Raw genomic sequence first — 23,814 nt, forward strand, 5'->3', positions numbered from 1 at the left:
TACATTTAAATTGGAATAATTTCTCAGGTCAAAGAATATTTAACAATATCAAAGTATATTGTCAGTTTAATTTACAATTTTAAAAAATTATTGATATTATTATTAATTATTATTTCTAACTTTGTAAATTTGAATCACAATATTATCCTGGTCATCACCAACATCAATCATATGCAGAACCCAAAGGACCTCCCATGCATGTTCTTGGATATATGTCCCAACATCATCCATCACAAGCACAATATCAATTAGAAGCCTTCTCTTGATACGCATCTCAAGGATGTCAACAAAGTTTTCAACCAATAGGGTTCTCATCGTATATGCCTCAATACTCATTTCAAGTCCCTTCTACCTCAAATGTTTTTATGGCCTCTCACACATGTTTGTCACCACTTTCAACATTCTACCATCTGCATGTAATCTACCACGATCGAGTTCTTGTTATCGTCCATCATTACCTACTCAAATAGGTGACATGGGTCATGAAAATGAGGAGGAGGATGATGATAACAACAATAACGACGACGACGATGGTGACAACGATGGGGATCATGTTCCTTAACGACAATACACAATTACACGTGAGCATCCTAAATCAAGTGGAGGTAGAGATCATAGACCAAGAGAACAATAAACACATGCAATTCGTCCAACAAGATGAGAGACCGTATTTAGAAGGACTCATTGTGAGACATCATCTCAATATTAATTTAAAAAAACATGTAATTTTCATTTAAATGTCATCAATTTTTAAATTAAAGTGTTTCAAATTTTTATTATCTCCTTTTAATTTTATTATGTATTTTTATTAATAGATTATCTAAATTTTAAATAAACAAAAACATTAAAATAAAACAATATTAAAATATGTAACATATTTTAAATAATAAAATATTAAAATAAATTAATAACATATAAAATAAAATCATAAAAATTATACACCATATTAAATAAAAATTATTAATAAGTAAAATTAAAATTATTTTTTTTACATTTAAATATTTTTTTAAATTTAGAAAAATTAGAAAAAAATAAACTGTAAAAAGAAATAAACTTTGAAAAAAACAAACAACTTAAAAAAAATTTAAAAAAAGGTTATACGACTTTAAAGTCGTAAAACAAAATAAAATTACTTACAACTTTGAAGTTGTAATTTTTTTTAACTGAAATCCTAAATAGTTTTACAACTTCAGTTAAAAAAATAGGACATTATAGCACCTGTTACCACTTATTCTCTTTTGCGTAATTATTTAAAAGTTATCTTGGATTGAAAAATTAAGCTTAAAAATACCCCTTTTAGTAAAAAAGTCAAATTTTAGACATTATCTATGCCCAAGCTATTATTACACTGCCAAGCACAACTCTGCCGAGATCTGAAGTTCAATATCCCTTAGTTTTACTACAGGAGCATTAGCAGGCCTCTGCTTCTTTTCTTACCCTCCACAAAAACTTACTTTTTCTGTTACAATTTCATGTGGATAAAGATAAACCATGCCTAGGCAAGGTTTAGCATAGAGGCTCGTTTTCACAAAATACTCTTGGCTGATGTTGATTTTTTCATCTACTTCATAGCTCCAGTTAGTGATTGGTATTTCATTGCTAATATCTTTGTATTTGACTCTTGTTTTTCTTCTGCTTCTTATTTTAATTGACTGAAATAATGCTAGAAGATTAGACAAAAAATATGTGGTACATGTTGTTTACTATTAGAAGAATTAAAGATGAAAACAAGCACTAAAGGTAAAGGATGCTCATGTCGAACCTGCTAGAATTTGCCTTACTAATATTCAATACCAAAGTAAGGCTTCCATTGCCATTCACTTGCTTCGAATTTGCATTTGTCTTTACCATTATTTATCCCGAGGACAAACTTTTATTGATGTGTTTGTTACCAAAATTGAATGTATATCCATCTCAATACACCTTTCCCAAATTCTCAGTAGTTTTAGATGCAAATGAATGAGCACTATAAAAAACATTAATTATGAGAATGTGTTGTAGTGTAACATTACTCAATTACACTATTCCTAGGGAAAACACTCTAGTCAAATATGTAACTTCAGTTTTTTTGGGTTCATTCCTGTTTCGTACTGTTAATATATACAGCCCTGCAGAGAGAGGCCAGACGAGGAGAGGGTGCAAATTCCAAAGCAATATTTTATATTGGCGCCAACACACATGAAGAACGGGGTGTAGTGAGAAATGATTTTCAATATATACTATAATTGATTTTATTTTTAATAAATATTATTAAAATTAAATATATTATCTTAGATTTTGAATAATAATTTATTTAGATAAAAATAATTAAATAAACACTAACATTATAGGTAAGTTGATTATTGTTGAAAAAACATCAACATGTCCCACCAAAAAAGGACAATAGTAAGTTGATTATTTAAAAATAAATATAAAGAGGTAAAAATATTCGGTACGAACACATAAATTTCTAAATTTTGGGGCTAATTAAATTCCTATGATTAATTTTAATAGAAGAACTCAAATAGAAAAAAAAAAGATTAATTCGGTAAGCTAATTAAAGATTATGAATTAATTTAACCTTCTTTATATGTCAGACCTTTCTTTTTCTATTTCTCCTCTCAATCGAATATTAAAAATTTGATACTATCATCTTATTTTATTCTTCTTTATTTTTTTTTCTCAGTTTAAATTCAAACAAATACAAGCTAAAACAAAAGAGGAGAGAAAATAAGTAGAATATATATTTTTATTAAATAGATATTAAATAAGTAGGACTAGGAGGAAGAAAAAAGAAAAAAATAAAACGGAAAGGTTTTCTCTGCATCGCAGCGAAGAAACCTCAAAACAAAACCCTGCCTCCCTTCTTCACTCTTTGGCTTCGCCGTTCGGTCACAGAACACATTTTTGAATTGAAGAGAATTGGAAAGCAAGAAAGCAAGTAAGTAACAATGGCGACTCGCGACGGCGGCATGAAGTCGACGTCAATAAACGGCGTTAAGATGTACACGATAGCGTCGCAGCAACCGTCACTCGCTTCATGGCTTCCCTCCAACAAGAAGCAGAACTCTCATCGCAACGTCAAAAGTATACTAACTAACCTCTCTCACCTTTTTTTTCTCATTCATTCATTTGCTCATTCTTCTTCTTTCAGGTTACACGCAGAACCTGCAACTGCTCGAAGACTTGCGCTTCGCCACCGCCGCCACCAAAATCAAGGCCACTCCCGACGGCGAGTACATCATTGCTTCCGGCATCTATCCGCCGCAAGTCAAGGTCTACGAGGTCAGGGAGCTAGGCTTGAAGTTCGAACGCCACTTGGACTCCGAGATCGTTGATTTTCAGGTGCTAGCTTTATTTCTAATGAAATCAAAAGTTAGGTTTATAATCTCCACTTGTTGTTGAGCGAGCCTCATTTTGTTTATATTTACATTAGTTCATGTTTCTGTGTTTGTAAGCGGTCTCTTACTGAGGAGGAACTGCATAGCTTCAATTGAAATAAAAATAAAAAGTTAGGTTTATATTCCAATTCCAATAGTTGTTCTGTTGTTCTTTATTTTTATTTTATTTTTATGTTTACATTTGATAATATCCTCTCTTGTGTTTGTAAATAAGTAAATTGTAAGCGGTCTGTTACGGAGGGATTGATTGGTAGAGGTAACTGCATAGCTTCAATTGAAATAAAAAGAAGTTATGTTTATATTCCGATTCCAATAGTTGTTGTCTTCAATTTATTTATGTTTACATTCGTTAATATTTGCTGTTTTTGTAAACTGTAAGTGGTCTTTTATGGAGGGATTGGTTGGTTTAGGTAACTGCAAAGCTTCAATTGAAATAGAAAGTTAGGTTTTATGTTCCAATAATTGTTGTGCTTCATTTTGTTTATGTCAATGTTTTCTTTGTGTTTGTAAACTGTGAGCAATCTATTACAGAGGGATTGGTTGGTTGAGGTAACATGTTTTTGCTAATGTAGGTTCTGACAGATGACTATTCGAAACTTGCATTTTTATGTGCTGATCGCTCTGTTTATCTGCATGCGAAATATGGAAAGCACTACAGTTTGCGGATTCCAAGGTTTCTTCTCTATGCTTTATGTGTATTGATTGCTCTTGGAGTTTAAAGTGTGATTTGTGCTGAAAAAGGATTGTTTGTTGTTATCATTTGGTAGGATGGGGAGGGACATTGCTTATGACTGCTGGTCTTGTGACTTGCTTTGTGCTGCATCGTCCCCAGATCTGTACAGAATTAACTTAGAGCAGGTGTTTTAGCTTATAGCTTTCTGTTTCGATACCTTTTCATATTGGTTGAGTTTTGAAAAAAAGAAATACTGAAAATGGAAAGCTGTCTTTCTGACTTGTTAGGGGCGATTCCTCTCTTCCCTTAACACACAATCCCCTGCATTGAATGTAGTTTCTCGAAGGTAAATACTGTAACTTAAATACTAATTTACCCTGCTTTATTTTCTTCAATTACTAAATCTTTGTATATTTTGTGTATGTACCTTGCAATTTTGTATTAAATCACTGGAAATTTAATCTTTCTGAATTTTAGCAAGATTCATGGATTAGTTGCCTGTGGTGGTGAAGATGGTGCTGTGGAATGCTTTGACATGCGAGTGAGATCTTCAGTTGGTAGAATTGATGCTGTTGGACCTAGTGGTGATGTTGACCAGGTAGCATGTCTTCTCTCTCACTATTTACTCACAAGTTTCAAATGGGCAGGAAATGTTTATCCTTTCACCTTTTCCATATCATAACCAAATATGAGGTTATAGATTACTTGGTAAATTTTGTTGTGTAATAGACATCTTTATTGTTAACCTTTCCATATTTGTAGGAGGTCACTGCATTGGAGTTTGATGAAGATGGTGGTTTCTTGTTGGCTGTTGGAAGTAGTGCAGGAAAGGTATGATGCTACATTGCTATCATAGGCTGTGTGACCTGTGCCATTATTGGGACAGTTGTGGCAAATTTTGTAGTACTTACAGTAGTCATGTCTGGTGTTATATAGGATTTTAAGGAAAGGTTGTCTTCATCCCACAATCATAGGTTTGTGAAAATGGATGTATATACTATTAAGACAAGACAGGCTTATTTCATATAATGGGCAATGTTAAGGGCTAATTTCCCAAAAGCTGAAGCTATTAAGTGGAATTCCATGAATGGATTTATATCTCTGACATGGAATTCTACAATGGGCATTGTACTCCATAAATTCTTCAGTAACATAAAATAGACGTAATAGAAAAAAGAAAAGAAAATCCACCATCTGTTGAAGAAACATAGCCCAAAAAAAGTAATGAATTATGGATATAGCATAAACCCCCAATAGTGAAAGTCTGTGGCTTGAAGTTACCTTGGAATTCCTCTAGATGCAACAACCTATTGAGTTTGAAGTGTGGATAATGCAATAGGCACATTTTACCTTGTACTGAAATTTGATTTAGTTATGAGCAATGAGGGCACCAAGGATCAAATCTTGACTATTTCATCTTAGGGCCTGTTTGGGTAAGCTTCTCTAGAAATATTTCTAGGAGAAGAAAATAAGAAGAAAAAAATGAAATGAGCTTTTCTATAAGTTAAAATAAGCTAACCATTAGTTAATTTGTAGATGTCCTCTCATCTTTTAGAGAACCTATAGGAGACAGCTTCTACAAATTAGCTAATGGAGAGCTCATTTTAGCTTATGGAGAAGCTCATCTCATTATTTTCTTCTCTAAAAGTGCATCTAAAGAAACTTACTCAAACATGCCCTTATCTGACTTTGATACCATGTCAAGCACTAAGTCTTACAAAAGCTTAAGTTGTTAATTGGAGGTCCAAGAATGGTTTGATATCTCTAACTGAGCCCAAAAAGTAGTTGGATTAAGTGAGAGAATCTACAAAGTCCAAAGTTATGTTAGAATTCATAAAGTCAGAAGATAAGCTATTACCTTTTACATGATCCCTTGTTTCGTAATTATTTGTTTGAAAATGATTAGACCTCTGGGTAGACATAGCTGATTTAAAAAGTGTACACAATGGAAATAGGACATACTTCTTGTGGCAGCATAGAGGGTGGACTGGTTTTCTGTATTTTTTCTAAATGCTATTTATTGGGAAAATCTTTATTACTTTTAGCAGAAAAAAAACTCCTTGTGGGAACACAATTTTACTTTCTAAACAAAACTCCACATGTATTTTTCCCCCTTGAATATGGATACTTTATACATTAAATTTTGCATATGCAGGTTCTCATCTATGATCTGCGCTCATCACATCCTGTACGAATACAGGATCATATGTAAGTTGACATTCTCATTTGAGAAATTTATATTTGTGTTTGTATTAAAAATAATTATATCTTTAATTAATGGTTGGTTAAAAAATTTCTTACAGGTATGGCAGTTCAATATTGGATATTAAGTGGCATCGTACTCTTAACTATGAACAACCAATGTTGATTACCAGTGATAATCATGTTGTTAGAATATGGGATCCTGAAACGGTAGAGGAATTTGCTCCCACTCTCATATTTCATATTAGTAGTTCAACTGCTTTTCTCCAAATTGATATGTACACCTTGGTCATCCATTAAAATTGTGATGTGTAGTGTCTGTTTTAATTAGTTGGATCATTCAGTAACATTTTCGTAGGTAGGAGAAAGAATGATCAATAATGTTGCATGGCATGATTGACTTCAAGAATTCAATTGTGACATGTTGGGACTTCTATATCATTCTATATATTTGGAGATTGTTAACAGATGTCAGACTTTGAAAACATGATCTTAAAGTGTTTTCAGCAAATTTTTGCTAAGCTATAATTTGTTAGATAAATGTACAAAAATTTCTTCTTACCAAATGTTAATGATTTAAATTTAAATCTATAATAATATTCTACTTATTACCTTCATATTGTGGTTCACCTGTTAATCTTCATTAAATGACTTTTCTTGATAATATGTTTTTGCAATATCTAAACTAAATTGTACATGCATACATCTTATGTTTAAAATGAGCTTGGTATCCCTTGTTCCTAAACATTTTGGTAATTAACTGCATCTAGATTGTATGTTTTATCAGCATGGGTTGTTTTGATTGATTAATCTGTTTCCAGGGAGAAGGCTTGACCAGCATTGAACCGACAACAGGAACAATAAATGATGTGTGTACATTTCCTGGCAGTGGTTTGATCTTGCTGGCCTTGGACTGTAGTCAAATACCATCTTACTTCATACCATCGTTTGGACCTGCTCCCAAGTGGTGTTCTTCCCTAGAGAATTTCACCGTATGTTCTTAATATTTTGATTATTTTATTTTTGTTCTGGTTATCTATGTTGTGACATTATAACTACTTTTACAGGAGGAGTTAGACATGGGCGGACAAACAACTATTTATGATCATTACAAATTTTTGACAAAGGAGGAGCTTGAGAGGTTAAATTTGACTAACCTGATTGGCACCAATCTACTTAGAGCCTACATGCATGGCTTCTTTATTAATCATGCATTATACAAAAAGGTAGGTTGTCTTTGGTATGTTTTCTACTTTACATGTGTTTCTCGAGTTATTGAAATGCTGATATCTTTTTTTTTTCCTAGAGCCTGACTGGCCTTTTCAGTTTTTACATGAATTCTTAAACATGATAAGTTGGTAAATGAAAAAAACCATTTAATTTATTAGCTTAATGGAAAAAGACATGAGTGATTGGCATCTTATGTGTCAAAACATCTAAGAACTTGAGCAAGCTTCATGATGGAGATTCTTTCCTTGCCTTTATCATGTGCTAATTTTTTGCTGTAAGCCACATTTAATTTTAAATTGTAAATTGGCTATTTTCCTTTCAAATAATGTGTTTGGTGTGTTGGATGAACGTTTTGGTTCACCCCAGTGCTTTTGGTATAAAAAGGAGGTCTAATTGCAGTGTGTGGTTTATGTCTATGGTATATTTGGTTAGAGAGAGATGCTCACATTTTCAAGGGTGTCTCTTGGCTCTTAAGTTTGATTTTGGGTAGGGCTGTATTTGTGACTTATACTTTGCTCATAGCTGTTTCAAGGAAGTTTACTTTTCTTGTATTCAAAAAACTAGATATCTTTGCTTGATTTTTTCCTTCATTATGTTTTACTTTTTCTGTTTTGGAGAATAACCAATCCTCAGCTTAGTTGTAATTGTTTCGTTATATATATATATATATATATATATATATAGAGAGAGAGAGAGAGAGAGAGAGAGAGAGAGAGAGAGAGAGAACTATTATACCATTCTATAACTTTCAACTAAATAATATTCTTAAAACACTCACCGTTGGATTGAAAGTTTGTTTCACATAGATCATATATACAAAATTTCATATTAATCCAAAATCATTTGCTACCTCGTTTATATAAATTAAAATCGATGTAATATAAACATTTCAAAATATACTAAAATATGGACCATTTGATTATCTTCTTGTTCAATTTTGACAAAAACAATCTTGGTAATATGTAGATATAATTCAACGGTTAGATTAATAAAAATCACATTCTATATCAAGTTATAAAAATGGTCTAATAATTGTTGAAGTTACACCGGTATAATTCAATTCCTCCATGTGTGTGTGTGTGCATATATATATATATATATATTGATTACAGTATCATGTTTATGCTGTAGTTATTTTTCTTAGATGTTTCTAGACCTAGAGTCTGTTTTGTCCTATCATATGATGCATCAATTATTTTGTAGGCAAAAGCACTGGTGGATCCTTTTGAATATGAAGCTTATATTGAACAGCAGAAACGAGAAAAGATGGAAGCTGAGCGTGCCTCACGAATCACGGTAGAATTGATTCCTTCACTAATCATTTTAGTTTTCTATTCATAGTTTACATAGGTAAGGGTGATTAATGATTTATAATTATTGCTCTGCCTCAATCATTCTCCTTGCAGGTCAGGAAAAAGTTACCCAAAGTTAATCGGGCCCTTGCAGCACGGCTCCTAGAAACTGAAGAAGCTGAAAATGAGAAGAGAGATGGAGATGTTGATGATGGCGAAGCTAAAAAGGCATCCAAGAAAAAGAAAGGGCTCAGCATGCAAGATCTTCAGGACGAGCGATTTAAAGCAATATTTACAAATGAGGTACTGTAATATGAAATATGGCAGTTGTGTTAGTCTTTTTAATGACTTTATCCTCTCTCTTCAGCCCTTTTATTCTAACAAGTTTTAAGATAGTTATCATAGCTGGCTACATTTAAAACGTTATAACTTCCCACCATCCCCAATGGGTTGAATTAAATTTTAAGCCCTTGTACTGATTAATGATGATGCATCAAAACTTTGGCATACAGATACATATCATTGTTGGATTGATTTTTCCACTCTAGTCGAGCATATCATTTTAAATTTTCTTATAGATGCTCAATGTAAATTATGCATACAAGAACTTCTAACTACAAATTTCAAATTCAACTGCAAAATTGGAATATTTGAATGCATTTGATGGGAAATTTGGTGGACACATGTAATTTGTTTGTTCTGACTTGTGATTGCTTTTCCTTTAAACAACACATTTCTCTTACGGTTATTACTTATTCCATTTCAGGAATTTGAGATTAAGGATTCCTCACAAGAATATCTGGCTTTACATCCAATGGGTTCTAAGAAGCAAACATCCTTGTTAAAGGAACATTTTGAACCTGTCATGTCAGATGATGATCAAAGTCTAAGTGATTCTGATGCATCAACATCATCACAAGATGAACCTGCAAATGGAATGAAAGACAAATCTCGGGTTCCAAGGTGAGAATGTTACCAGTTTTTTGTTAGGTTTCTTTTCCTTTATATGGGAGATAAATAGGGTGATCCGTTAGGATTTGGAGCATTTTATTAATTTTTCTATAATCAATGACATTTTCTTTGAGATCAATGGCATCTTTATTATTGTTCTATATCTATTAGTAATTCATAATTACTGATGCATTTTTACATAATATGCAGGATGTATGAAATTAAAAATGAGCAGCATGCAGAGGCATTCTGGAGCCAAAAATCACTTGCAGGGGAGGACTCACTTCCTATGGGAGACAGAGTTGCAGCTCTCAAAGATAACCAACAACCTTCTCGTGTTCCAAATGGTGTTAAACAGGGTCCAGGAGGATCACGAGAAATCACTTTCTCCACAAGAAGCTCAGCTAAGTACAAGGAAGACGAGGAAGATAAAGAAGTGCCACACAGGAAAAAGAGGGGAGTTCAATCCTTGGGGCTTAAGCCGCAGAGACCAGTGTTTCGTGGTCAAGGGAGAGGGAAACGGGGGAATGGCAGAAGAGGACGTCGATAATGACCTTTTACATAATGTAAATGGCATTTGATTCTTCTTAGATCTTGCTTGCTTGATCCTTATGGCTCAGTTTTCCATCCATGCATCCTGTGACTGAAGGCATGCACAGGGTAGGCAATGGCTGCAGGGCTACATGATCTCTGATATGTAGCTGAACATCTTAATGCGTTTACTTATTACATTTTTGTTCTTTCCCCTATTTTTGGATGCTCTATCAAGATAAATTATTTTGTGTGGAACCTACCTTAATTGTTACAGTTTTGTTCAAAAACCAAGGATAGGGGAGGAGGTATGAGTAATCTCAAATGTTACATAGGGATTTATCTCTCCCTTTAAGTGAGAATGTACCATGTACTCCGAATTTTGTTTTGATTATTCTCACCCATTGGGGCTGAATTTTCCCCCATTATGTTTATTTGTGGGTTCGACTGCCTCCTCCCTCGTACAAGAAAAAGCTCCATAATGCTATTGAATATAAGTTCTGACAGAAAGAACGTTCATTGGCGTTGGATGATGATTTTCTGATTATTTATTTTGTCAATGTATCCCCTACAAGTAGTTGAGATATGTTAAATTTTCAAAATTGTAACCAGAGCTTATTCATAATAATAAATTGATGGGTTTGTTCACCAAATAGATTCATCAATCACTTATGGTTAATGGCTGTTGTGAATTTTATCCAAAAGTGAAAGATCAAAATTCAGTAGTAATCAATAAATTCTGAAATTGTATTACTTTATCGATCCAGCAGTTTATGAAATTATGCTCATATATTACTTTGTAAGTTCTTATTAACGATTCCGAACTAATCATTGATATCATATCTATATGAAATTATGCTCATATATTACTTTTTAAGTTCTTATTACTTATGAAATTGTAGTTTTTTTTTATAGTGCGACATTGACATGGAATAGCACTAATGAGTATTTTGTTCATCAAATTTTGATATGATATCATATTGAAATGTAAGATAGGATATCAATGGAGAAACTACATGATATGACAAGGAATTGTGAACGTTTATGTTTCTATTTCGAACTCTTAGTACCACTTTACGTTTGTTTTGTTGGGTTTAATTGCGTTTTCTGCATAATTCCTAAAAATCTGATTTATGCACGTTTATGTTTCTATTCGAACTCTTGGTACTGCTTTACGTTTGTTTTGTTTGGTTTAATTGTGTGCAGGGAATTCAATACTTCCTAATTGCTTTCGAACCAACACAAGAAAAATTGAAAGTTATGTTAAGGGTGTGTGGTGGTGACCAGGTCACGTAAGAGAGCCTATGTGAAGTGTACATCACTTCCGTTGGGAGAATGAATACTTCCGAATATGATGAAGCAAGCCTATATATAGACTATATAGCTATGGACTATAGTAAAACAAGGCTGGGTTGAGCTGTACATAATATCAAAATGTGCCATATCTATTGCTGCTAGGTCTTGGTATTACCATATTGGCATGGTTAGTGCACTCCTCAAGTTTAACATTATTACTTACTTTTTGATAAAAAAAGACATGATCATTCTTCCCCGTATAAGATTGTTGGAATAGTCACAATTCTATATCATGTTATTGCCCTAAAACTAATTGGAAAGATTTTGTTTTAGTGTCTTAATTGACAAAAAAATCTTTTTTTCACTACTATTTAGAAAACCAAATAATCCAAAGGATTGGGCACAGTAACGTAAAGTTTTGCTACATTCATATGTGGGAAAGTGATTATTTATTATTTAGCGGAAGAGATCGTATTTGATTCTCATTATGCGCAAAAGTGTTCGATTCAAAAAAAGAAAACAAATTAATTTTCTAAATAGAAGAATAAAATATCAACAGAAGATAACCAGATAAGGTATATAATGATAAAATGATGAAGAAAGTCTATAGTTCCTATACAGAAAGCTAGGAGGGGCAGAGGACCCTAAATTAATGTCAATATCAAACTTGGGATTTAGAGAACGGTTTGCGTGATTGAATCATTCGCCACGGTTCAAGACTTGCCCCTTTTGTCTTTGCATGATTCAAGAAGAAAATGGCCCGTCCATAGTTCAATCCTGTCTTGGGTTTGTTTAATATTAAAATATCACAATAGGGCCTAAATTTGACACTTGTATATCTCGCAACATTTTATAGTATAAAAAGATTGCAATCATTTATTGTGAGCAATAATTCACTACTAATTTGGGAGGAATAATCTACTCCTAACATGTAAGAGTCTCACTTTTCACATCAGAGCAATACTCTTGGCTCTCAAAAAATGGAAACTCGTGACCTGTATACATATAAGTTTTAACACATTTCTTGAGTATATATTACTTTATCTAATTTGGATTGGTTCCTATTATTTTTCTCGAGAGATTTTTTTTTTCCGATAAATTTTCTCTTGAGAATTTGACCTGGCTTAAAAATATGAAATTTCAATTACATATGATAATTAACTTGTGTCAAATAATTTTATATAGGATTTCATTTTTAACATTTAATTAATCACGTTTTAAGTTTCAAATAGATGAACAGCTAACCAAAATCATGAAAAAATAGTAGTGGTACAAGGAACTAACAAAATTTAAAGGATATAATTTTCAAAGACGAATGGAATCGTTTCATTTTAAGGATATATTTTTTATTATATTTTGGGGGTAGCTGCTAGTGATGTGGACTAATATAGCTAATGAAAGGAACCCTTAACCAGCCCGTTCTCTTGTTTATATTCATTAGTTAATTAACTTGACATTAGGTATGCTTATTTCACATTTTCCGAATGCAAAGGCGCGTTCAGGTATAGGAATAAATTCTTCCACCCATTCAATGAATTTGGGATTTTGTGCTTTAAAAAAATTGATCAATTATCATGCATGCACCGTCATATCATTGTTAGACGCACGTAAAAACAAAAATGCTTAATCTATGATAATTTTCGGCACAACCTAACCATAGCTTTAGCTAAGCCTATATGGTAGCTATATATCAATCAAATGGGATTGTGTGTCCCTTAAAATGAATTCACTTTCAAGGATAGGATGGTTATGCTTGCACATGGGCAGAGTCTAAAGGATTGCAATGAAAATGACTTACAACTCAATTCAAACACCAGATATAAATATGGGTCAATTTGGTTTTAGGTTTCATAATCATGGAACAAAGTGGGTCTGAAACCGAATGACTTTAATTAACCAGTTACTAGTTAGAAAAGCTCACCACTAGTGTCTAGTGCTAGAGCTTATTGGCGTAACAAAAAGTTTAACTTGATGTAATATACCAGTATTCTAATGAACTTGTCATTGGTTTTATTTTATGCTTGCAAACAAGATTAATGAACGTGAATTTGCCAACGAAATTGGTTAAATGAGCAGAACAAAGATATTTGTTTGGCTTCTTGTTTAGCTAACGACTTCTGTGCTTGATTGAAAATATATACAAAAGAGAATACGGGTGAGTAAGGGATTAAGCATGGGTTGAGATGGGTTTATTTTTGTTTTTATCCAATCTAAAATTTTGAGTAGATTATTCATCCAAATTTGAACCCGACCTGATCAAGATCCCAAACCTTGACTTTCTAACGTAATATATTAATCTCAATATTGTGTATTATTAAATCGTAGAATAAAAGAAGTATAAAACTTAAATTAAGATATATTTTATAATATATATTTAAAATAAAGGGTCTAATATCTTTATGGTCTCTATTTTTTTTTTTTTGTATTTTTACTCTTAATTTCTACACTTTTATGTCAATAATTTATATTTAAAATTAATTATATTTAAAAAACATGTTCAAGATGAAATGACATTTACCATAATTATACCATACGAACTATTTTTCTCTATCTTACTCTTATGGTAAGTTTGAATGGAAAGGAAAAGTAAAAGTAAAAATAAAAAACAAATATAACAATGTTTTTTTTTTAATTAAAACGAAGTAAAAAAAAAAAAAGCTAACTTCTAAGAATAAAATTTCAAATTTTTCTTCTGCTTTTCATTTTTCAAATTTTTCTTTCATTCCTCACTTTCCATCCACCTTTCTAAACAGAGTATTAGTTTAAGAAAGGTAAGAATTTCAATTTAATCTATTCCGATGTGCTTTGATGAAAAATATTATTAAATAAAACTATAAAAGTGACATTATATAAAATAAAATAAAAATGGTAGTCGACGTTCTTACTTTTTATCTAAGAAGTAAGAACTAATTAAAAAAAAAGGGAGGAAATTAAATTACACAAACATGCAATCAAGTATTAGCAATAGCAAACAGAGGGAAACATTATATGAGAGAGACAACATGTTTTTTCTGTTGTCCCTCCTATATGGCTAGAACTTGTCCTTAACCAATTCTCAATAAATTCTACTCAGCTGCATGCCTATAAATCTCCTTCCTCTTCCCATGACTTCTCTTTACATCTGATACAGTCTCTTTCTTTTCTGGCTTTTCTCTTGTTTGATAATTGATATGCCACTTCTAATCTTTGGTAGTATTGTAGTTAAAAACCATTGGCAAGGACATAACATATTAACATTAGAGTGCAAGAAGTAGGTATCTCTTTCTTTCTCTGCCTATGCCTCTTTCAATGTCTCTCCCTCTGTCTCTATTTTGGTTCTTTCTGTATGTTTGATGAGTATGTAATATATTTAGTCCAAAGATCATGCAGGGCTTCAATCTGAAGGAGAATAAGATCATGAGAAAGATATTCAGCAGTGATAACTTCAAAGGAGAAAATCAGAATTCGTCAGAGGCCAAAAAGGAAAGTCCTAGTTTGAATCAAGCATCGGCAAGATGCTTCTATCATCAAACCAAAAAGTATGAGGTCATAATAGTATGAATTCTTCAACAATTGTTCTCTTTCACTTGAATCCTGTTCTTGCTATACTATATTTACCTTGAATGTAACTCTCATTTGAATATTAATGTGCACAAGGATCTTTGTTGGTTCCTGGAACATTGGAGGCATTACACCACCCAAGAACTTGGACATGGAAGACTGGCTTGACACACAAAATAATTCAGCAGATATATATGTTCTGGGGTATTCATCTTCTTTGGTTACTTAAGATGCATGTGAGAGAATCAACTGCATAGAGACTAAACTGTTGGATTCCTATTATTTCATTATGTGTGTTGTTATATCAGGTTCCAAGAAATTGTACCACTAAATGCAGCAAATGTACTAGGTCCCCAAAACAGAAAAGTTTCTATGAAATGGAATTCTCTAATTGGGGCAGCCCTTAACAATAGAACACCAACAAAGGTTGTTGAAGAAAATAAAACAGCTGAACCTCAGAAGATATATCCTTTGAAGGAGCACATTTATGCAGAGGGAGAACATGGACAAGATTTTCAGTGCATCATAAGCAGGCAAATGGTGGGAATGTTCATCACCATTTGGGTTCGATGTGACCTCTATCAAACGATCAGGCACTTGAGTATCTTGTCTGTTGGCTGTGGAATCATGGGTTGCTTAGGAAACAAGGTCTGTTTTCACATATCATAGAGAAACAGAAATGCATGTTTTTATTTTTTTTAACTAAATGTTTTCTTTGTTCTTTTTATTGATCTTAAAATACAGGGTTCAATATCAATTAGATTTTACTTGCATGAAACAAGCTTTTGCTTTATATGTAGTCATCTAGCATCTGGTGGGAAAGAAGTAGACCGAAGACATAGAAACGTAAATGCAGCTCATATTTTGTCCAGGACAATTTTCCCTTCTGGTCCTCTGCATGATATGCCTCAAAAAATTATTGATCATGAGTAAGTGTATCCTGAATTGTGTATATTATTATTATTATAGGAAACTATCATTTAGGTTAAAGAAATAAGTCATCAACTAGAAGGAACATTTTTATAACAATGAAGATATACTATCATTATATATTAGATATGTAACTATTACCATTTCCAAGTCCTCAAACTTTTATTTGTGATTGGAAAAATTTAATTAACTTTGGGTCTGTTCCCATGCAGCCGAGTAGTCTGGCTAGGCGACTTGAACTACCGAATCTATATGCCAGACTCTACAACAAAATCATTGATCAAGAGAGGAGAGTGGGAAACCTTGTTGAAACATGATCAGGTAAGGCTCATCATGTTACTTCTTGCATGGCATCATTTTGGATTAGTTAGTTACCATAGTTCACTGAGTTTCAAGATTTAAACTAAATTGGTTTAAGGCATATCATGCTACTTTTTGAATGTCAAAGTTTTTTTCTTATTAATTAGTTACTATAGTGTCCCGATCTTTAGCTGAGTTTAATGGTGCCGTGTTGTCCATATAGTTCACTTCACATAGTGGGATAAGACTTTATTATTATTGTAGTACCATAGTGTTCTGAGTTCAAAATTTAAACTTCCATGCAAATTATATAGCTCAAGATGGAGCTCACAGAGGGACATGTATTCCAAGGTTGGCATGAAGGAGCTATAGAGTTTCCACCTACATACAAATACCGTCTGAATTCTGTAGACTACCTAGGCTGTGATCAGCAGCATGTGAGCAGAAAGCGGCGCTCCCCAGCATGGTAATTAATCAAACATTAACCAATTTGGATGATTCTCATTTCATGACATGTTATTACTTTTTCATGACACAAACTTCCTATAGTGTGACATGTTATTACTTTTTCATGACGCAAACTTCCTATAGTGTGACATGTTATTACTTTTTCATGACATGATCAGAGTCTCACTTCAGATGCTTTATTTGAACCATTAGCAGCCATGGCTACTCTAAGTCTAACCACAAGATTGTACTGCAGGTGCGATAGAATAATATGGTTTGGGAAGGGAATGAAGCAAATCCAATACAACAGGAGCGAGTCAAAACTTTCTGATCATAGGCCTGTACGAGCAATGTTCACAGCTGATATCAGGGTTGCAGGGACTTGTAAATGATTAAAAAAGTTACAAAGGCAATTTGTCCAAGAAATTTTGGTTTTAATGGACTAAATTTAGTCATGGACCAAAACCAGACACAGACACCGGACACCTAACCAAACTTAGTCCTGGGCTAAACCAAGCATCGGTCCACCAGTCAAACTTAGCCATGTGACCATTTCTCAGATGAGAAGTTTTAGGATCCTAGGAAGACATTAGACATGCATGTAGTAGCTGAATTCTTTGCCCATCAGGATAAGCATTTGGAATTTATTTCTTGCCTAGAGAAAACATAGGAAGCCTGACAAAGAGTTGCTCTCCATATTTTTTGGAGGGAGAAAAGGGGGGGACATGGTGATGCAAATCGTAGAAATATGGCATGTTTGTACTATAAACTCGTATAAGAAACTGGTATTATGACTTCAAATTCAGTATTCCTATGTTATGATATGTTTAATATTCACCCAACCCAAAAACCCCATCAGTTAATTATTTGTGAATACGTCAAGATTAGGCCATTGGATGAATCTGAACAAATTATTAAATGACAAAAAATAATGCGCTAAAGGAGTTTTTTCTGCAGTCAACATTGTTGTCATCTCATTAACATTTGAATTGGCAATCTTATGCACATAATATAATGCGCTTCTGGAGCAATCATTTCTCTGCACTTGACCTTTTGTTCCTTCAGCCACTTAGTTCCATGTGGTATTCCATGTTTTGTTTTGTTTTTTTTTTTGAAAGGATAAGAAGATAGTTATATTAAAAGATTCTCAGTTTCAGCAAGTGGTGCTAATGAACCAACCCACAAAAAGAGTAACAGAAAAGGTCTTAAACAGAACATAGCAGTAAAGGAACCTCCTAATCAGTAAACCAAAACATATTAGATACTGATAAATACTCCCCATAACATAATTTTCGAGACCCCTTAAAAACCCATATACATTTCGGTAAGACAGATTCCAACTATGCCACATTTGAGAACATTATTTCACCGCGTGACAGCTTTTTTGCAGCAACATTCGAACACAATGCTTTACAGCTTTTGTGAAACCGATATTAACCCCTTTAACATCTGTTATTGCAGCTCCATATCTTTTCTTTGTTGTTGTCTTATTCTTTGATTTGCTTGATCCTTTGGTTTCTATTGTGATTTTCAGTCATGAAACTGATCCAATACATGGATTCAGAAAAGTTTCCCACCATCTATTTGTACAAATTCCTCTGTAAACTCAGAAAATGTCACAAAATTTCCTGCAAACCTTTCATCTTCATTAAAACTAAGAACACCCAATACATTCCTTGGGATTCATGATCCAATTTGACAAGGAATAAGAGAGCCCCGCCAGCAGCTTTATTCCATTCCCAGGACATCATTTGAATTTTTTCCAACAACTTCATCATTTCCTATAACAATGCCTGTGAAAATCAAAGAACTGCAAGCCCTCCAAATGACCCATAGCACTGCGTATCATACCATATACCGACACCACTTCATGTGAGTTAGCTGATAAAAAAAACATCTTAACTGAAAAGAACTGTTTCGAATATCAGAGTGTAAAGGAGCACTGAATCCCCACCAGTCTAGAACTCTACTCCATAATTCCCATGACTTGCAGCACCCTAGTAGTATATGATTAGTGTCCTCTATATGGCCATCACACCTCTTGCAGTCAACTTCTCCCTAATCCATAATACTCCTATAAACAAGATTTTGTAAAGAAGGAATTTTGTCTTGGACAACTTGCCATACAAAGAACAAAATCTTGGAAGGAATTCCTTTGAGCCACATATTGGAAAAAAGTCCACATTTGGGCCTTCTTCTTTCTGAGGTTATATACTGTAGTTATGGATACAAGTCGAATGTTCTTTTCCTTCTCTCTCTCTCACCCCATCTCCCTCCTTCTCTATCTCCTCTCTCTTTGAATGAATAAGTTAACAAAACCTGAAATGCAAACATGAATTTTACATTTTACATTATATCTCAAAAGTATAATTAAAATCAAAACTAGAGTAACTAAGCTTGTTCTATCACCTTACAAGACTTCTATCTAGTGACCACTTCATGAAGAAGTTTCTCATCTTATCAATCTTGTGCTGTTTTTCTGAAGAGTGAGAAATTTTCCAGCTTTTAAAGCAAGCTCATTGTTCATCAAACAATCTCTCTTCTCACAAAGTGTATTGATCATAGTGGTATATTTTTGGGCATGTTGACAACATCCCTTCATTAAAAGATGCTTGCAAAATTAAGTGCAGCATTAGGTGTTCCGACTTCATACGAACCATTGGTAAGTATAGTTATGCGTGATATATATTAACAGACTCCTCCATCAACAATATGCTGAAGCAAGGCACTTGCTACCAAGATGCTGGTTTCTGTAAAGTGCATCAATGTAATTGATAACATCCAGGGGTGGAGCATTGTCATGCATCTCATTAACAAGCTTCCACGCATAAGAGATTCTCCCAGATCTGCACAAGGCATCAACAAGAGAAATGTAAGTTATGGTATCAGGAACCAAATTTTTTAGATGCATGTCTTTAAAGAGATTAACGGCCTCGTCTATCCTTTCACTCTTGCACACTCCATTAATCAAGAAGGTATAACACCAAACATCAGGTGCCAAGCCCCTCCTAATCATTTGGTTAAACAATAAAATTGCTTGGTTGAAATGTTTACTTTTGCATAAAGCATGCAACAGGGTACTGTAAGTAACAATATCAGGGGGTGGACCATTATTATGCAACTCATTGAGAAGCCTCCACACAGAGGACAACCTCCCAGATTTGCACAATATGAGGAACCAAATTCCTTAAATGCATTTCTTTCATGAAATTCATGGCCTCACCTATCCTCTGATTCTTGCAACACCCATCAATCAATATACTATAACTCCAAACATCAAGTGCCATGCCCCTCTTAATCAGCTGGTTAAACAACACAACCGCCAGGTCAAGATGTTGCCCTTGGCACAAACCATCCAACAAGAAACTGTAAGTAACAACATCTGGTGCCACACCACTCTCACACATTGCCTTAACAACCTTCCATGCAATCGCCACCCTCCCACATTTACAAAAACAATCAACCAACAAATTGTTGTTGGTTCTGCAATACGAGAATCAGAAGAGGGTTGAAAAAAAAGAGAGGGTTGTCAATCAAGTCTCTGCTATGGGTAACTATTTCTTTGTTCCCCTTTGAAAACTTCTCCTCTGTTCTTTTGAAACTCAAAATCATTTTGTGTCATCCTTTCCACATTATACAGTATTTTCATTTGATGGTTTTTATTCTAGGAGTCGAAACTGCGTGGTGGTTTGGATAAGTTTATAACGTTTTCTAATTTTTATTTTGCTTCCATCAAAATATTTCATTTTTGTTATATTGTCAATTGTGCTTTTCTCCATCTTCTTTTTTGTGGTCTTGTATGCAAAGGTGAATGCTTTTGGTGAATTTCATTTCATCTCTCTTTTTTCCCATTTTTTTCTTCTATTGTTACTGGTATGCATGACTTCAATTTTTTTCCTGCACTGGTAAGCATTCTCCTTTGAAGCCCCCACCCTAATTAGATATGCAATTTTTATAATTTCTTTTGCTTCCTCAAATACGTCATTTTTTACATGGTGATTTTTTTTTCTTCCTTTAATACACAGTTGATAAAAGGAGTGTGGTTACCTATAGAGCTGACAACTGACCCGTGTAGGTAAGTATTGTCTTTTCAAACCCCAATTTCATTGTTCTTTGGATACTAATTTTATCAGCTGTTGTTAATTTTTGTTATTAGTAATCATATCTTTTAATTTTGATTCATATGTTGAATTGATTCATATGTTAAATTAACAGATGATTATCACTAATGTGCATTTTGAGTCTGGTGTTTGTCATACAGTCTATTTAGAAGCCGAGTCAATTACACTGTTTTAACTGTGTATTTTTTTAGTGTTTTTCAGATACAGTTTTGTGTTGTTCTTTAAATTTGTAGAGTTGCTTAACTTTGATGTTGCATCTGATGCATTTTCTACCTTTAAGGTCAGATCAGAATCATCCCCCATTTTAATTTCCATTATTTGTCTTACTGATAATTTTAAAGTTCTACATGACACTTCTTCATACATCCGTATGGATATTCTTTGCAGGATCTTCTTACTAAGCATGTAAGCGTGGTCTCTGAATTTTTGACAGCTTACTATGACGAGGTTTGTTTCCTCCTTGACATATTTATCTGATTTGACCATATCAAGGCAGCACTTTTATGCTGATTGAGAAAAAAATGTTTATCTAATATTTATACCCTAGGAAATTGTGGGGAAAATAAATTAATCGATTAATTGTTCTGCTCTCTGTGATATAATTAAGTGTTCATATCCTCATATTAGAATATGTACATAGTACATATTGCAAATTGAATGATTGGTGTGGTTTTATCTCCCATATTACATTTCAACTTTTTTAATAGGACTTTATGTTCCCAGTTCTTTGATATCTATAAGAGAAACTCTTGACATCTCCTAATTATGTCACAAGGAGGCAGTCTTTGAAGGTTTGTTCTGTCAACAATTTTCGACGTTTTTGTTTCCTTATCATATTTTTATTTCTGTGAATTTAACAATTAAATTTCTATGAATTTTAGCTTCTCTCAGAATTTCTTTGGATGCTTGATGTTCGTTCACATCTTTAGGAGTGAAAGAAAAACATAATAAAGAAACACTGGGTAACTCTCTAGCTTTATTTATCATTCCTATAAGTAGAAGCTTAACATCAAGGCATATTTAAATAAAACAAGAAAATTAATATATTAAACCAGCCAGAGTTTTCCACAACATAAAAGGAAAAAGATGATGGCTCTTACAACTAATGTGATGAGAGATGACTCAGACAAGGTACATAAGAGAGCAAGAGTGGGTGTGTGCACCTGTTCCACTAGCAGTTGCTAATAGAAAAGTTGAAATCACTGGCCCTGTGGATTAGAAAGATGGTCATCAATGCTCTCAAATGTGGAGCTAAAGTCTTTATGGTTAGTACACGTACACTCTACATTACTATGTAACTTTACTAATTTGACTATAGTTGTTAATCAATATCCAAGTTGAAAGTTGATGCATATATAAAAATAGTATAAAATTAGGTGTATTCTAGCATTTTCTTTTGGCTTAATTATAATTTTAGTGTCCGATTATAAGATTTTATTATCTTTATTTTAACCAAGAGTTTAACTCAGTTGGTTGGTGAAAGAGTGTATAAGTTGTTGTAAACTCTTGGTACCTCTTTTTAGTTCCTATAAATAAATAAATAAAATCTCTTAAAATTTCTCCTTTTTTATAATCAAGCCCTTTAATAATGATTTCATCTAATAATGACTCTATTAGACCAAAATTTCATAATCAAGCAAGAGTAAGAGATTAAAAATTTAATGAAGTCTTTTGTTTTTTTTAATTATATTGGAGTCGATTGAATTCAGTTTATCTTGGACCAGAACACTGAAAGTTGTTGTTTCTAATTTTTATTTTTATTTTCAACTTCTCATACTGATTTTGAAGATGCACTGCACCAAGCTGGGAAAATCTTATGAAAGGCCATGTGAAATGCATTTAAAATCTTATGGTTAAATACTTGTGATATTAATTTCTTTCGTGGTATTTTATTTCTCTTATTTTTATGATTTTTTTAATATGAAAATATGGACTTGGACTGCTATTCTACAATATGATAAAAGAAACATATATATAATTTGTGTTTTGTTTGGTCATGTTACATTTTTTAAATGGACAATTTGGTTTTTCTTAATTAAAAATCTAATTGTTTTTGGTATGTTTTGTAATTACTCTATTATTTGCGTTTTATTTCTTAGTTATTTTGTTTTCTTTTCTTTGAAGCTCAGGTATGGAAGAGGATGTAGAAGTTTAGATTAACTTTTTTTAGTGTCCTACGACAAATATGAAGGCAGAGTAGTCAGAGAAACTAGCAAATTAGGAAGATTGGTGTAAGCAAGTTCTTATTATTACTTTCTTGATAAGGAGGGTATGCATTTTGTCAATATTTTTAAGTACATATCTTTTTTTATCCTAAAGAAAAAATTAAAATGGTAGATTACCGATTTCTTTGTATTCGTAAGTATGGTTCAAAGATCATGGCAGCATTAAGAACAAACATGAGCATTAGCTTCATTTGAGATGTAACATTAGAAAAATATCTATCAACCTAATACCCAAATTAGAGGATTGACTCACATTTCAAAGTGACAATGTAATAGAAAAGTTGAGTGAATACATGCAACCAATTATTTAGCCTTCCCAACTAACATGATAATTTTCTTTATTTGTTTTTACATGGATGTTTATCCGTGTACTCACTATCACGCTACATTCAGAATATGACCATTTGAAATGTGTTTGACTTTTGTGTGCTTACTATCTATATCTTTTCACTTTGGAGGTTTTTTTGAAAAGAAGAATGGAAGAAGGAAGGAAAGTGTCTGAGTATTTTATCGCTTAGGTTAGTTAACCTCTTTCTTTTGTGGTATTTCATTTCTCGTATTTTTATGATGTTTTTTCATATGAAAATATGGACTTGAACTACTATACTACAATATAATAAAAGAAACATATATATAATTTGTGTTTTGTTTGGTCATGTTACATTTTTTGAATGGACAATTTGGTTTTTCTTAATT

General features: G+C 33.0%; 3 protein-coding genes and 1 long non-coding RNA gene across 8 annotated transcripts; 3 read left to right on the forward strand and 1 right to left on the reverse strand.

Annotated features, from left to right (window-relative positions):
• Positions 1–2,774: 2,774 nt before the first annotated feature.
• LOC114418713 (nucleolar protein 10-like) lies at positions 2,775–10,912 on the forward strand. The gene is made up of 15 exons (XM_028384187.1): positions 2,775–3,066; positions 3,134–3,324; positions 3,953–4,053; positions 4,148–4,238; positions 4,341–4,399; positions 4,531–4,651; positions 4,816–4,884; positions 6,209–6,261; positions 6,357–6,465; positions 7,077–7,247; positions 7,323–7,481; positions 8,689–8,781; positions 8,892–9,080; positions 9,544–9,740; positions 9,939–10,912. Exons 1-15 carry the CDS (start codon positions 2,931–2,933, stop codon positions 10,276–10,278), a joined length of 2,079 nt encoding a protein of 692 aa, XP_028239988.1. The 5' UTR covers positions 2,775–2,930; the 3' UTR covers positions 10,279–10,912.
• A 3,648-nt stretch (positions 10,913–14,560) lies between these two features.
• On the forward strand, positions 14,561–17,596 carry LOC114418714 (type IV inositol polyphosphate 5-phosphatase 9-like). 5 transcript variants are annotated; one of them, XM_028384188.1, is made up of 8 exons: positions 14,561–14,805; positions 14,909–15,073; positions 15,192–15,299; positions 15,404–15,743; positions 15,840–16,024; positions 16,238–16,346; positions 16,640–16,791; positions 17,029–17,596. In XM_028384188.1, exons 1-8 carry the CDS (start codon positions 14,726–14,728, stop codon positions 17,162–17,164), a joined length of 1,275 nt encoding a protein of 424 aa, XP_028239989.1. In that variant the 5' UTR covers positions 14,561–14,725; the 3' UTR covers positions 17,165–17,596. The 5 variants fall into 5 exon arrangements, with proteins under 5 accessions (XP_028239989.1, XP_028239991.1, XP_028239993.1 ...); XM_028384190.1 differs by having other exon boundaries at positions 14,563–14,809; positions 14,916–15,073; XM_028384192.1 differs by having other exon boundaries at positions 14,563–14,809; positions 14,925–15,073.
• Positions 17,597–19,179: 1,583 nt separating this feature from the next.
• On the reverse strand, positions 19,180–20,588 carry LOC114420304 (pentatricopeptide repeat-containing protein At1g62930, chloroplastic-like). Its single transcript, XM_028386240.1, has 2 exons — positions 19,996–20,588; positions 19,180–19,618 (listed from the first exon to the last, which is right to left on the reverse strand). Exons 1-2 carry the CDS (start codon positions 20,177–20,179, stop codon positions 19,461–19,463), a joined length of 342 nt encoding a protein of 113 aa, XP_028242041.1. The 5' UTR covers positions 20,180–20,588; the 3' UTR covers positions 19,180–19,460.
• A 412-nt stretch (positions 20,589–21,000) lies between these two features.
• Positions 21,001–23,428, forward strand: LOC114417799. The gene is made up of 3 exons (XR_003667927.1): positions 21,001–21,173; positions 21,281–22,158; positions 23,023–23,428. It is a non-coding gene; the product is annotated as an uncharacterized LOC114417799 (long non-coding RNA).
• The last annotated feature ends 386 nt before the right edge of the window (positions 23,429–23,814 follow it).

This window comes from Glycine soja, chromosome 7 (genome assembly GCF_004193775.1).
Source record: "Glycine soja cultivar W05 chromosome 7, ASM419377v2, whole genome shotgun sequence".
Lineage (NCBI taxonomy): Eukaryota > Viridiplantae > Streptophyta > Magnoliopsida > Fabales > Fabaceae > Glycine > Glycine soja.